Genomic DNA, 14,656 nt, shown 5'->3' with positions numbered 1-14,656 from the left:
GGGATGGAACCCTGTAGGATCCATGAGCATAACTCCCCTATCTGATCAATAACTAAGAATATAGCAGGAGTTGTGCTGATAAAAAGAGAGGGCCATTTAAAAAATGGAAATGGTTGGGAGGAAGGGGTGTAATGTTTCAGTCCTTTCTCATGGTCAAAGAAAAAATGAGTATTGAGTTTTCTTAGAAACTGAAAATGAAGAAAAAGACCCAACAAAGCAGCACTAATATAGAGATTTTATTTAAATTGTATCGAGTTTTTACAGCACATTGCATGTTTGTCACAACGCAACTGCACAGTTTGGATTTTTGGCCACATCATGTCACTTACACCCACAAGAGCTCTGAAAGGAGTATTTGATGAATACATCTGAGCTGAGAGCCCAGAGTCCCTCTCCAAGGCCATGCAGTATGTTCACTGATGGGACAGCCCCTCAAAACAGCCACACAAAGTAGACAGATACAGTCTCCTCAAACGTTGCCAATCGAAGTGCAGTGAAAGTCAAGTTAGTTAAAAAGCCACTCACAACTGGCAGTAAATGTTAATGACTGAGAAAATGCTTAGAAGAATTTTATGTATCAAGACAAGGAATAGTTTATTTTTTCAATGATCTCAGGAATTTCCCGGACACAAAATCTCCATTATTCAACTCCATTTAAACGAAAAAAAGTTCCGCTAGACTGACCTAGATACGCCAAAACTTTTTCGGTTACATCCATGGCAAGTATAAAAGCACAGATGCTTCTCAGTAGGGCTGAAGAAAAGGTCAGGACAAATAACAGTTCTTGTTCTAAATGCAGATCCTAGTTATTTTCGAATGAAAATTTTTTTTCTAGGAAGAAGCATGAACAAGTAGCAGTTAGATGGCTACCATAATTTTAAAACAGGCTAAGCCTAAAGGTAATTTACCTTTTATACACCAACGAATTAAGGAAAATATATAAGGAAATCCTAGTGGTTTCATTATAGGTCAAGGAGACTGTATCTGTCCCAACCACAGTACATGGCTATATCACTGTATCTTTTGGTTAAGTGCCACTGGTACATATTAAGATGAAAAAACAAAAACAAAAACAAAAAAAAAACCGTTTGGTCCAAATGGACACATTTTCTCTCCCAATTTTGGTATCGAGGCTTTATTCTCTTCTGTTTGGGTTCCATTGTTAAGTGCACAGAAATAGACAGCAGCATTTGTACTGAAACCCTCACATACCAAACAGCGTATTCTAGGAGGTAAAAACCAAACACTAGATTCTACCCTCAAGGTGTCAAGTGTTCAGGATAAGAAGCAGTGTGATCCAGAGGAGGCAGCAGCCAAGGGAAAGAGGACATGTGGGAAGTGGGCAATGGAACAACAACCAAAAAAAACAGTGTTTTATTTTCATGCCAGGAGAGGATCAAGGTGTAGCTCCTGTGTTAGCACCAGGACAACTAGGAAAAGTCAGGCGCGAAGGGTAGGGCACAATCAGCAAATATTTCACAAGGATAATTTCTGCTTTTCCCTTCTCATTCTTCACAGTGCATACCTCGAGAGCTGCCACTGAGTAACAAAGACTCCTGCCTTCACAGCTCAAAATAACTGATTTCTGCCAGGACTGAACATCAGCAGAGTTTTCCTCTGCTCCCAAAAAGGTCTCACTCCCTAAAACTGTCCCCCTAAACTGAATATTCACTGATGCTGGCTGATAGGCCAAGTGAAAAATACAGCAAAACCTCCACTTGCTGAACCAGTCTTTAAACCAAACTCCACAGAAAGACAGAGCTAATGCAACTAGAGGGAGTGCCTCTAAAGACTGAGCCTTCATGCACAGACACAGAGCACAGAGGTACAGGGTATAGTTCATTTCAAATAGGATAGGAATTCCTATCTTATATACTATAATCTGCCTTTTTCAAGGTGGAGGAGAGATGGATCTGGTTATCCTTTGGAGTTTGGTTATACATATGCCTTTCTATTGCTGTTTGGGGCATACATCACCAGGCAGTATCTATGAAATCATCATCTTGTGACCCCAGGAGAAAGAAACTGGAGCCACCAACTCAACGTTAAGCTTCCAGACTCTGGGTCTGGATCAGGACCATTACCCCAAAGTAAGGGTCTCACCAGTAGAGGACCTCCTGCCAAATTGGAATTCCTCTGCTCCAGTCTCATGGTACCAAGGAGGATTTCTCAAGACTGTATCTTTGAGCTCTGTGATTTCATGAGCCACACCAAGGAACCTTCAAAACTACACCTGAAGCAGATCCTCCCTTCAAACCTGCTAAAACTGGACAGGTCTTCTCCTCTGGCATTCAACTGGAAGCTGTAGCAATGGGTTTCTTCAGATGTTGGCTCATGAGTTCCCTGGCCCGAGATACTTGGATATGTTCGTAACATGAGTTACAGACGAGAACTGGATCATAGAGTTGTTGATCAGGAATGGGCAACTTCAGGTGGCAGCAGCCAGCACAAAATACATTCCCACAATTTCTGCCAAAGCACAAAGAGGGGAGAGTTCATCAGAAGTGCCGATATACTGGGAATGAGTGATACTCTAAAAGGCCTTACATGAGTAGAGAAAAAGTTGGGAGAAAACAAGAATAGTTCCTAATAAGATATCTCCATTTTCAGGTTAATTCAGTTTAGTTCATAACTATGTCCCTCAGTAGGTGTTACGAGCCATACTGAATCATAGGCAACATCTTACCTGCAATGGTGTCTGCGTTTGGCCAACCAGAATTCACAGTCACAATTATAGCAATGTGAGGCCATATGGTCTGGAACCCAGCGAGTCACCTAACAGAAGGCAAAAGGAAAAATCCCAGGTCCTTGTCAACAGAGTGGAAAAGCAACACTGCCACAAGGAAAGCATCCCAGAAGAAAATGACAAGGCCTAGGCAGCTACTACTTCCCTACAGACAGACTCATCTGGGGAAGAACACGTCACTCATCTCGGAGAAGGATGAGAACTCACTGGCTTGGAAAAGTACCTGCCACATATTTGCCTGGACATACCTCAGTCTCTTTCTTATCAACAGGTTCCCAGCTTGCTTCTGAAAGGCAGTCTTCACTGTGATCAGAACCAAAATCTTCTGTATCACTGCCATCTGACTCCTTCAAACACGTCTAAAGGAAAAGCAAAGGCATCCCCACCATCATCTTCATCATCGCTAACATTTATTGTTTACTATGCATCAGGCTCTGTTTCTAAGTGCATCACATGCCTGAACTTATTTAATTCCTCACAACAATCTTATGATGTATGCTATTATTATCCTCATTTTACAAATAAGGAAACGAAGCCATAGAGAGAGTTAAGAGCTGATAGGTAGTAAACGTGGGATTTGGACCTAGCGTTCTGGCTTCAGACCTATGCTCTTAACCAATATGCTCCATCACAGTATGGAAAGAATATTTCTCCTGTTACATTCTAAATCAGGAGTTCGCAAACTACGGCCCACAGGCCAATTTGGCCCACTGCCTGTTTCTGTAAGTCAAGTTGGAAGGCAGCCACACTCAATTCATTTACACATGGTCATTATGGCCGCTTCTGTGCTACAACAGAAGAGCCTAGTAGCTGCAAAAGAAACTATATGTCTCACAAAGCCTGAAGTATTTACTGTCTGGCTCTTTACCAAACAAATTTGCTGAATCCTGTTCTAAACCATCACCCTGAATAGTAAGAAGTTGTTAGCCCTGACCGTCCCACCAGCAGAGGAGTGGGCAGCAGGCAAGGGGGAATGTCCTAGAGCTGGCTTCTAGAAGCTCCCCGAGGACTGCTGTGACAGAACCCAAGGCCTCCCGACCCAGCGAAGGCTAGATGGTCCTCATCATCTCTCACCCGGCTTATTCCAAAACATCCTAACCAGCCTCCCCACCTGGGTTTCATCCGCTTGACACACTGTTGCTAGGGTAATAGCACTCTTTTTAGTACTCAATTTTTTTTTTGGCCGTGCCATTCGGCATGCAAGATCTTAGTTCCCCGACTGGCAGCGCAGAGTCTAAACCACTGGACCACCACGGAAGTCCCTCTAGGGTAGTACTCTTAAATGCAAATCTGATCATGTGATTCAGCAGCCAAAACTTTTATTGCCTTGAGGGTAGAATCCACAGAACACAGGCACTCAAGCTGACCTTTCTCATCCCTTTCCACTTCCCAAGGTCACCTCCCGCCACACTACCAACTCCCTCCCTCACAGTCCCAGCACAAGTGTGCACGCATGCACACACACGTGTGTGAACACACACACACCTCTTTGTTCAAGCCATACCGCTGGAGTACCTGTTGCTTCCATGCTTCTGCAAATGGTATTTCTTTTTCACTCTCTACATGGCTAAAAGCGACACATTCTTCAGCACTCGGCTCAAGCATTAGCTTCTCAGGAGAGCCTTCCCCGACCTTTGACTCCACCCAGGCCCCCAACACCTGATGCTTCCCTCAATACTTAAGAACAGCATTCTAACTGTCGACTTGTCTCTCCCAATAGACCGTGAGCTCCTTGCGAGCAGGGACTGTGTCTTTCATCCTATGGCCCAACCCCCTAACCCTGGCACACAGCAAGCACCCGATGAATGGATATGGAGTGGGTGAAAGGCTGGACGGATGGACGGAAGGAGTGGCTGGGTGGCAGTAGGTGAGTACTTACAAAATCATCCTCATAGTCCATGGGGGGCTCTGCTGGAGGGGCGCAGCACTGGCGGATATCCAGCCTCATCTGAAGCTCACGCACCTGTCGACGTAGCTGTTCCACCTCTTGCTTGTACCCTGCTTCAATCTGCCGTAATCTATGCTGGATCACATCCGTGGGAAAGGGGAGTCCATCGTCATCCAGGTAGAGAGGAGGCACTGGAGAAGGGCAGCTCAGGGGAACAGGCTTCGTGCTGGAGACCTGCTTTGGGTGACCAGACAACCACATCTGGTTGTTTTTTCCTCCTGGACCAGTACAGTGTCCATTGGAATGAGTAGAACAGACTGGTGACCTCACCCCTTCTCTCTGAGCCCACTGTCCCCCAAAGCAGGACCCTGTTGCCCGCATCTGCTTACTGCTCGACCTCTTGCTACAACAGCCATAGGAAAGCAGCCGCCGAGGGGTGGTCTCCCCACTCGGAAATGAAGTCACCATCCCTTGGAAGCTGTCCCAGTTGGACCCTAAGAAAGAGAACTCACTGATCTGGCTCTGAGAAATTGGCTTTCGGGCCAATTCCAATGGCACCTTTCCAAAGCGAGGGTTTTCCAATAACTGCCCGTTCCTATTATTCCCTCTTTTGCCCATGTCTCCTTCCCCCTGAATCAGATCTGGCACAGAACCGGGCTGTTCCTGGTGGGAGACACTTGCCACAGACCCTGGGGGGTCTTGGTTGAGAAAGTCCGTGCTTGGGTCTGGAGGAATTTGGCAGGTAGCACTCAGTGGGTTGCAAAGGGTGCCCAGACCGTGAGCTGGAGCACCTCTGGAGGGCACACCTAGCACAGAGTCTAGCTGGGCCTGCTCGGGGGCACCTGTGAGGGAGTCCTGGGAAGACTCAGGAAAGTCACAAATTCCATCACGCCTGTTGGAAACAACTTTAGAGAGTGCTCGGACAGCTGCTTTTTCAGGACAATGTTCAGGTGGCTCCTCTGTGCCATCTAAAGTCCTACCCAGCTCATCCTGGGCAGGAGGGTCTGGAGCTGGTGCCTTAGTCTCTTCTAGGACTTTGAACTCAGGATCAGAGGTGCTGCTCTTCGTTTCCTGGGGCACTGCAGTTTTAAGCAGTCTGTAACTTGGAGAAGAGCTTCTGTGACTCTTGAAAGGTTTATTGCTCAAGTAGTCTTTCTGGCTGCTGGGCAGAGACGGAGGAAGAGCCATTTCTCCTACAGTCTGCTGAAGACCTCCTACCCCAGATTCCACGAAGGTTGTCTCTGATCCCTCAGGATTGCCATGCCAGGGCTCCAGGCCTACTCTGGCCTCCTGACAGTGGTTATTCAGGTTGGGGTCACTGGATGTGCGCGTCAGGGGGCTGCTTGTGTCACAGGCAGAAAGAAGATCATCCATAGATCTCGTTTTAGGTAATCTGGAATGACAACACACCACCTCCAGGTCAGGAACTGAGCTACCTCCCATATACAGGAATTCGGTCATCAAAGCAATCAAAGCCAGAGTTCACAAGAAATAACAACATTTAAGATTACAGATGACCGATGTTCACTGCAAAAAGTCTGCTCTGCAAAAAGTGGAGGACATGAACTCCGGAACCCAGGCTCTGTCCTCAGCTTTCGTCAGTCTCACCCCACACAGTCTCCCTGGCAATCTCAACCACTCCCGTGGCTTCAACTGCCTTCTAAGCTGATGCCTTCCAAATCTACCCTTCAGGCCAGGACTACACCTCGGCCTCACACCTAATGTCCAACCGCCTCTATCACACATGGCAAGACAGAAAGAAGGTGGGTTCTGGAGCCTGATGATGCTGGCTCTGACACTGATTAGCTATGTGACTACAAGTAAGCTATTTAACCTCTCAGACACTTGGATTCTCTCCTCCATAAAATGACAATAAATTACCTTGCAGAGATGCTACGAGGATTCAAAATAGAGGCAACCAGCCGCCAACTTATTAAGACTACACTCACAGGACTTCCCCAGTGGCCCAGTGGTTAAGACTCCGTGCTTCCATTGCAGGGGCCCAAGTTCGATCTCTGGTTGGGGAACTAAGATCCCACATGCCGCAGGGCGCAGCCAAAATAAATAAATAAATAAATAAATACATAAAGGCTACACGCACGACACCTCATTTTTACAGCTTTCCTTATTATAAATTATCCCTCCATCACAGAAGTAACCAGCACAGCTTTTTACAACCACTTAGTGGTAGCGTGCTCCTCTGAGCCCCAAGTCACCACGGAAACTTCCCCTAGCACACAGCACTCAAAGTTCTAGAGGCATTCTGGTACACCAATGGGTAACAGACATTTTCAAGGATGACCGCCCTAATTTTTTTTTTTTTTTTTTTTTGTAGTACACGGGCCTCTCACCTCTGTGGCCTCTCCCGTTGCGGAGCACAGGCTCCGGACGCACAGGCTCAGCGGCCATGGCTCACGGGCCCAGCCGCTCCGCGGCACGTGGGATCCTCCCGGACCGGGGCACGAACCCGCGTCCCCTGCATCGGCAGGCGGACTCTCAACCACTGCGCCACCAGGGAAGCCCCTACCGCCCTAATTTTTAACACACTTCTAAAGTCCTTGGAGCAACAACACTTGAGGGAAATTTGCCAGGAAACAGTGGAGACTTTGCTGGACTCCTATTTTCAGATGCCTCAGTCAGCCCAGCCCACACTGAAAACTCCCTCAAAGGTGGAGTTACAACAGAGCTAGCTGATTTTTTTTAAGTGTTTGGTTTTTGAAACTTATTAATACTTCTTTAAAAGTATTCTTGTGTTTGATTTTACTTTCGTGATCAATGTGTGTTTGTGTGGTAACAAATTCCAGGAAGGCAATGACAACAGTTACAATCACAGTCTCTGGAGTCCCACAGCCAGAGCTTGAATCTCACAGCTTGGCAACTTGTTAATTTTTTTCTTTTTTTTTTTTGTTTTACTTTTATTATGGAAACTTTCAAACATACAAAAGAAGTAGAGAGAAGAGTGTGAAGAAATCCAATGTACTCTTTATCCAGATTCACCAATAGCAACTGCCTGCAGTCCCCCACAGCTGACTCCTATGTGCACCGAAGGTCTAATTAATAATGCTGGTAGAGACAATAATGCCTGAGGAGTGTGGAACCACGAGAGAGCTCATCCAGCTAACGTGGTCAGGGAAGGCTACACAGACAGGGTAGGATCTGAGCTGGGGAGAGAAGAATGGGTTGTTGCACTTTAACGGAAGAAGAGGAAAGAGAGCAGGACATTTCTGATCTAGGGAAAGGTAGAACCGAAGGTGAGTCAGGTCAGCTGTTAGAGAAACCATTTCCTTTAAAACCCTTATACAACTACTCCTCTAAATCCAACCCCATCTCGAACTGCCTGCAGCACACCTCCTGTGTGCTGTCAAAATATTTCAATCCCAACCTGCCTGTATCTCCTCCTTCTCCCCGAACTGACGCATCTTCTCAACTTTTCAGTGTCTATAGGTGGTACTAATATCCTCCTGGTTTCTAAGCTCAGAGACTTGGGACCTGTCTTTGACTGGCCTCTTTACTCTTCACTTCCACCCTTCAATGTTCAGGCAACTCCACAGACTGCTAATGACTTCTCAACAACGTCTGAATGTAATCCTTTCTCTTTTCCAAGGACTCTTCCTTTCATATCTGAATTACAACAGTGCTGGCTGGTCTCTGTGCCTCCAACTACACTGCTCACTGATTAATTCTTGAAAAATCCCATTGTTACCAGGTCACGATGACTTACTATTGACAACTGAATCGAAATAAACTCGTCAGGGACTTCCTGGTGGCACAGTGGTTAAGAATCCGCCTGCCAACACAGGGGACACAGCTTCGAGCCCTGGTCCGGGCAGATCCCACATGCCGCGGAGCAACTAAGCCCATGCACCACAACTACTGAGCCTGCGCTCTAGAGCCCGCGAGCCACAACTACTGAGCCCGTGTGCCACAACTAGTGAAGCCTGCGTGCCTAGAGCCCGCACTCAGCAACAAGAGAAGCCACCGCAGTGAGAAGCCCGCGCACCACAACTTTGAGTAGCCCCCGCTCACCACAACTAGAGAAAGCCCACGCGCAGCAACGAAGACCCAATGCAGCCAAAAATAAATAAATAAATAAATAAAATTTATAAAAACCAAAATAAACTCCTCAGTATAAAAGCCCTCAATGAACTATCCTGTTTATTTCTTTCTATTCCTCAAAATACCTCTTCCCAAACCCTGCCAGCTCCAGAGAGGTGGTTCTTCTTCTTTTTTAAAAAATTAGAAACTCTCTCATGCTTCTAATTCTTTTGGACCCCTCTCCACTAACCTTGTTACCAAGCTCATAACTCCCATTATTCCATACATTTGTTTGTTCATTTAAGCATTTACTAAATCACCTATTATGTGCCAGGCCCTGAGCCAGGCACTAGGGACACTAAAAAGCCATGGTTCCTGCCTGGTCTTCCATGAAAACGTCTCTGAGTAAACAGTCACCCTATGACCCCTTTCTTACTTCTCATTTCTCTAGTAGCTTTGAACAAGACACATTCTTATTCACTTAGATGCTAACTTAGAATTGTTCTCTAATTGTCCTATGCCTGATCTTACAGCTTTTTAAAGGTATCTTATAGGATCAATATCTTCTATGTCTTTGGTACAGCCCATAAAACCTAGTACAGTACTAGGCAACTTGTAGGTATTTAAGAGACATTTATTGGTTTGAAAAGTTAGATATTGATTTAAGGCAATGGTTGTTAAATGGGCCACAGAACTTACTGAGAATCTGATAAAAAGTTATGGCCCCTCTCCATAGAAAAGCAAACTTATGAACCTATACCCAAATTCTGCATAGTTTGTGAAAAGAGAAAAATCACAGAATTCCTGAAGCCTATCCATAGGCCCCCGACAATGGACGCAGCTCCAAAGACCCTAAAACCAATAACTTGGGGGTTGGGGGTTTTTGTTTTCCTTTATAATATTCAACCAATTATGTAAGTTATATTTTAATTTTAAAAACCTTCCACCAGTAAACAAAGATCAAAATTAGAAATGCACATATACTTTGAACCCAGCATTTTAATTTCTAAGAACTTCTCTGGCAGAAACACTAGCACAAAAGCAAAGGTATACATATACAGTAACACTACTGAACTGTATACTTAAAAATGGTTTAGGGGTCTTCCCTGGTGGCACAGTGGTTAAGAATTCACCTGCCAATGCAGGGGACAAGGGTTCAATCCCTGGTCCAGGAAGATCCCACATGCTGCAGAGCAACTAAGCCCATGCACCACAACTACTGAGCCCACGTGCCACAACTACTGAAGCCTGCACACCTAGAGCCCCGTGCTCCACAACAAGAGAAGCCACTGCAATGAGAAGCCTGCACACCACAACGAAGAGTAGCCCCCGCTTGCCGCAACTAGAGAAAGCCCGCATGCAGCAATGAAGACCCAACACAGCCAAAAATAAACAAAACTTTTTTTTAAAAATGGTTTTGATGGTAAATATTGTATGTATTTTACAAAAAAATTTTTTTAATAAGGATGTTAACTAAAACACCCCCTATAATGATTAAAAACTGGGATAAACCTAAATGACCAATTGAAAACTGGTTATATAAATTTTGATGCACTCTAATTTGGGACTATTATGCAGCCGCTAAAAACAATAAAGCTGCTTTATGTGTGCTGTCATGGGTGACATCCTAACACACAGTGGGGAAACCAATTTGCAGAACGGTATGCAAAATATGACTTTTTGTATTTAAAAAATGTTTCTACATGAGATTATGAGAGTGTGGCTATATCAATGTAGAGATAAACATCTGGAAGTGCATGCACCAAAGTGCCAGCTGTAGACACCTGTGGGGACAGGGATCAGGGAGGCAGGACTGCCATTTTCTACTGTTATACTGCTTGGCTTTTTTTTAAAAACAAAGAACAGATATTACTCTTATAACTTAACCCATCTCCATTCTACTTCCCCCCAAATATTCAGCCAGAATATAACTTTAATTTTTATGTCTCCCTTTAAATTCTGAGGGAGTAATGTGAAGGCCTTTCCCCTTCTGGGAACCCATTTCTCTGGAAGCTAATGCTGGACATGGCAAAGGTTATTACTAAGGTCGCAAGCTCCCCATGCCGTCTATCAGTGAACATCAATCAAGACCATTCCCACAAGTCTTCCTGAAATAAGTCTTTTCTGTTCTGTTCTCCTCTCCCCTGGGTCTGTCACAAAGGGTGATAGCAGCTTGGAAAAAAGGTAACCACTCTTATCTTAAGAAAGGACCTTGGGAACATACAGAGTGCCCTCCAAGCTAACTACGAGTCTTGGGCCAAGTTTGGCCTTCAACTGACTCAAGAGGTTGCTTTAAACTATCTCATAAAAGGAAAAGAACAGCATTTAGGCAAGACACAAAGCAGTTGCTGCCTCCCTAGGGGAGAGAGGAGAGAGCAAAAAGGGCTCTTCTTACCTGTCCAGAGAGCGGCCAGAGAACTCCTGGCTCTGAGCCACCGGGGAAAGGTAGAGGTCCATGCTCTCCTCCCCGAGTGTGCATGGAGATGACGCTGGCAAGTAAACAGCTGTCCAGAGGTGCAGCGCCCGGACGTGACACACGGGGTGCAGGACCTAGGGAAGCAGCCCCGTACGTGGGTTCTTTGAGATGTTTCGGGGCCCCCTTCCTTCCTAAGCCTCTGGGCCCAAGTCCTTCCCGCTGACTCGGCCTTTTCTCCCTGTAGGTCCCCAAGACGCACCTACAGGATGAGGGTGCGGACTTACCATTTCTGAGCCTGACGTGTAGAGGAAGTTGTGGAAGTTCTTGTTGCCAGCTCGCAGAAGGGCCCACACGGAGCAGGTCCGCTTGTAGATGTTGCGCTTCTCTCGCTCACAGGGGTTGTTGGCCAGGAACGTGCCGTAGAGACAGGAGTACGTGTGCTGCACCAGCTTTACCTAGACGGCCAAGACAGCTTGCACCGGGCCTGGGCCGCCGGCCCCCACCCTGGCCTCAGGCTCACGGACTTACCAGGAACGCTTCATTAAACTCAAACAGGCAGGGAAACTGCTTGAGCAACTGGTGAACAGAATCGAGCCACTGGAGGAACACAGGGCACTGCTCGCTCTGGTCCTCTGCGTTCTCCTGGTGGCCGCAGCGGTCTCCAAACTTGTGCCCAAAATCCAGCCAGTCAGATTCTACTAACACTTGGAAACCCTGCAACAAAGAGGAGGTTCAAGTGTAGGGCCTCTCTGGGAAGGCTACTGTGCTCCTTCCAGGGATGCCCGAAGCAGGGGGCTGGCAGCTTCAGAGAAGAACACGCCCAATCCTAGAAGAGGACTTAAAGCCACCAGTGTCCTCTACGGAAAGATTCCCCAGACGGATCCAGAGGGCCTAGTACCTTCCCCAAACGCCCCTTAACCTCTGATCTTTCCCACCCAACCCCTCCGAATACCTCCAATGTCCTGTAATACGGGTCCAGCAGTATTTTGGCCAGGGCTACGATCTGCGGCGTCCGGTCCCAGCCATCTGAGCAGTGCACCAGCACAGGCCGGCCCTCCCGGTCTACTGTATTAGCCACGAGCACAGCTGCCTTCAGCATCACCGACAGGTGCTGCAGCCATTTGGTGCTCTCCAGAGCCGACAACCAGCTACAAGAGAGCAGAGGTCCCATCTGTCACTAAGGGCGCCGAGGCTACAACAGTCTCTCCGCCACCCACGGCCAGCCACACCTTAACAAAGTCCCCACTGAGAGCTGAAGCTAAGAGGCCCAGCCCATGGCCTTTCTGCCAAGAGGTGTCTAGCAAGAAGGTAGGGAAAATGGGACCTGAGGTGGACAAGACACTGTTCGGATCAACAGAGGAACTTGGAAGCATCACATGCACATCTAGTAGCCACTTTCTCTCCCCAGTTCTCTGTGTCCTTGAGGACAACTCATCAAAACAAAAGGAACCCACTGTCCTGTGGCCGTTCCAAAGCGTTGGCTGAGAAGTGGAAGAAGTGTTCTTGGAACTAGCCCATTGCACCTAGGCCCTCGGGTTTCCTGTGTCTCACACTCCCCATCTCCCCACCAGACCTTCCAAGCACGAGAATTACTGGGTAAGGGATGAAACTGGAGCGTGGATGGAATCAGAACAGGGAACACCTACTTGCTGGGATCGGGCATCTGGCTACACACAGCGCGGAGGTACTGGAAGCTGTTCCGGATGGCATGGATGTTGGCCATTCCCATGAATACGACCTCACAGTTGGGGTAGTACTCTGCACACATAAGAGGAGAGTGGAGCATAAAAGCATGTCCTGGAAACAGGCATCCAGGACAAGAGCAGTCCAGTGGGCAAAGCTTCCCTGGCAGGGCAGAACACTCCAGGATGGGAACTCAATATACTCTGGATATACTTTTACCTCTGGATGCTCAAGTGCCACATACTAGTAGTGATAACATTAACATTAATGACAATGACAATGATGCTCGAGTACGACTAGTAATGACAATATATAGTAAATCCTCAACAAACAGTAGCTGCTCTGTGCCAGTAACTTTATATATGTAACCTCTATCGTCCAACAACTTTGCAAGGCATGTTTCATCCCCATTTTACAGGTGAGAAAGTAAAACTCAGACAGGTTAAGCAATTTAAGCATAGTCACAGCCGTTGAGTGGCAGAGTCCTGATCCCAGGCCAGGTTTGTTTGGCTCTTTCCACTACACAAGCTGTCCCCAAAGCCACCAGAGCACAGGCTGGCTGCAGACACTGAGGTAACAGCAATACCTTCACATTCACAACCTCCACCCTTGGCCCGGTTGGCCACCGCCGCCGTGTAGGATCGGGCATCCAGGATCAGCAGCTTCTGGGGGGCAGCTGTGCTCTCCACTCCAGAGCATGCGGTCAGGGAGGAATCTAAACACACACACAGCAGGGAGAAGACCCTGGGTCGGCCATCTGCCAGGCGCACCCCACCCTGGGGCACTCCCTTTGATGAGACCCCTCGCACCCCATCACCTTTTCGTCCCCACCAAAAGACAGGGACCCAGACACCTTGTGTGTTGTCATCTTCTTCCCACCCTCTCACTGGGGACTCCCTTGGAGCCCAGGAGGCCACGGTGCGAGCCTAGTCCCCAGGGGGCCGACACCACCCACACCTTACCAAAGTCAGCGTCACATGCCTCGCCGGCATCACTATTCCCGGTGCTGACAGAGCCCCCAGTGGTCCTTGTCCCTGGGTCCAGGGCACAGGCTTTAGCAATGGACGTGACTAAGTACTCATCGTCGGCATTGCGCCAGCCCCACCAGCTGATCTCGGGCTGGCTGCAGCGGGCGATGGCAGCCCCGTTGCGTAGGTGTCTGACAAAACAGAAGAAACCATCAGGCCCTTGACATTCACAGCCCCCAGAGGCCTACTGCTGAGACCCCAGGGGGGCCAGACCAAGATCTCCAGAGCCAACAGGGGCCACCAGATCATCCAGGCTATGGTAATAGCAACCAAAAGCCCTTAACATCTCGAGACAGCTTTACAGTTTACAAAGCACTGTCACACATATTTCTCAAATGGGCTGTGTATTCCCAAGGTGACCCTGACTCATCAAATCTGCACAGCACCTGCTCCAGGTGCAGACACCCAGCAGGAGAACAAGCCTGGGCCCAGAGCATGAACAACTCCAAACCTCATGGCTACTACCTGCCTCACAAACGTTTTTTTGTAAAGAACCAGGCAATAAATTTTCGGCTTTGGGAGTCACAGCCAGTCTCTGTCACACATTCTTCTGTGTTTTCTTTTTTTAAATAACCTTTTAAAAAGGTAAAAACCGGGACTTTCCTGGTGGCACAGTGGTGAAGAATCTGCCTGTCAATGCAGGGGACACAGGTTCGAGCCCTGGTCCAGGAAGATCCCACATGCCACAGAGCAACTAAGCCCGTGCGCCACAACTACTGAGCCTGTGCTCTAGAGCCCACGAGCCACAGCTACTGAAGCCCGCACACCTAGAGCCCCTGCTCTGCAACAAGAGAAGCCACCGCAGTGAGAAGCCCGCGTACCGCAACGAAGAGTAGCCCCCGCTCGCCGCAACTAGAGAA

At 47.6% G+C, this 14,656-nt stretch overlaps 1 protein-coding gene across 1 annotated transcript in view; it reads right to left on the bottom strand.

The window, feature by feature from the left end:
• Nucleotides 1-228: 228 nt before the first annotated feature.
• Nucleotides 229-14,656, bottom strand: part of MTMR4 (myotubularin related protein 4) — a 23,777-nt gene continuing 9,349 nt past the window's right edge. Inside the window, exons 7-17 of the mRNA XM_055089789.1 lie at nucleotides 13,731-13,927; nucleotides 13,355-13,483; nucleotides 12,732-12,843; nucleotides 12,038-12,233; nucleotides 11,614-11,799; nucleotides 11,370-11,540; nucleotides 11,065-11,219; nucleotides 4,626-6,027; nucleotides 2,995-3,105; nucleotides 2,687-2,775; nucleotides 229-2,469 (exon numbers count right to left, since the gene is read on the bottom strand). Of these exons, the coding sequence (XP_054945764.1) occupies nucleotides 2,292-2,469; nucleotides 2,687-2,775; nucleotides 2,995-3,105; nucleotides 4,626-6,027; nucleotides 11,065-11,219; nucleotides 11,370-11,540; nucleotides 11,614-11,799; nucleotides 12,038-12,233; nucleotides 12,732-12,843; nucleotides 13,355-13,483; nucleotides 13,731-13,927 (2,926 nt within the window). The 3' untranslated portion in view covers nucleotides 229-2,291. The remainder of the gene's footprint in view (nucleotides 2,470-2,686; nucleotides 2,776-2,994; nucleotides 3,106-4,625; nucleotides 6,028-11,064; nucleotides 11,220-11,369; nucleotides 11,541-11,613; nucleotides 11,800-12,037; nucleotides 12,234-12,731; nucleotides 12,844-13,354; nucleotides 13,484-13,730; nucleotides 13,928-14,656) is intronic.

Source organism: Physeter macrocephalus, chromosome 14 (assembly GCF_002837175.3).
Source record: "Physeter macrocephalus isolate SW-GA chromosome 14, ASM283717v5, whole genome shotgun sequence".
NCBI lineage: Eukaryota > Metazoa > Chordata > Mammalia > Artiodactyla > Physeteridae > Physeter > Physeter macrocephalus.
This window is presented reverse-complemented; position numbering and strand designations above follow the sequence as displayed.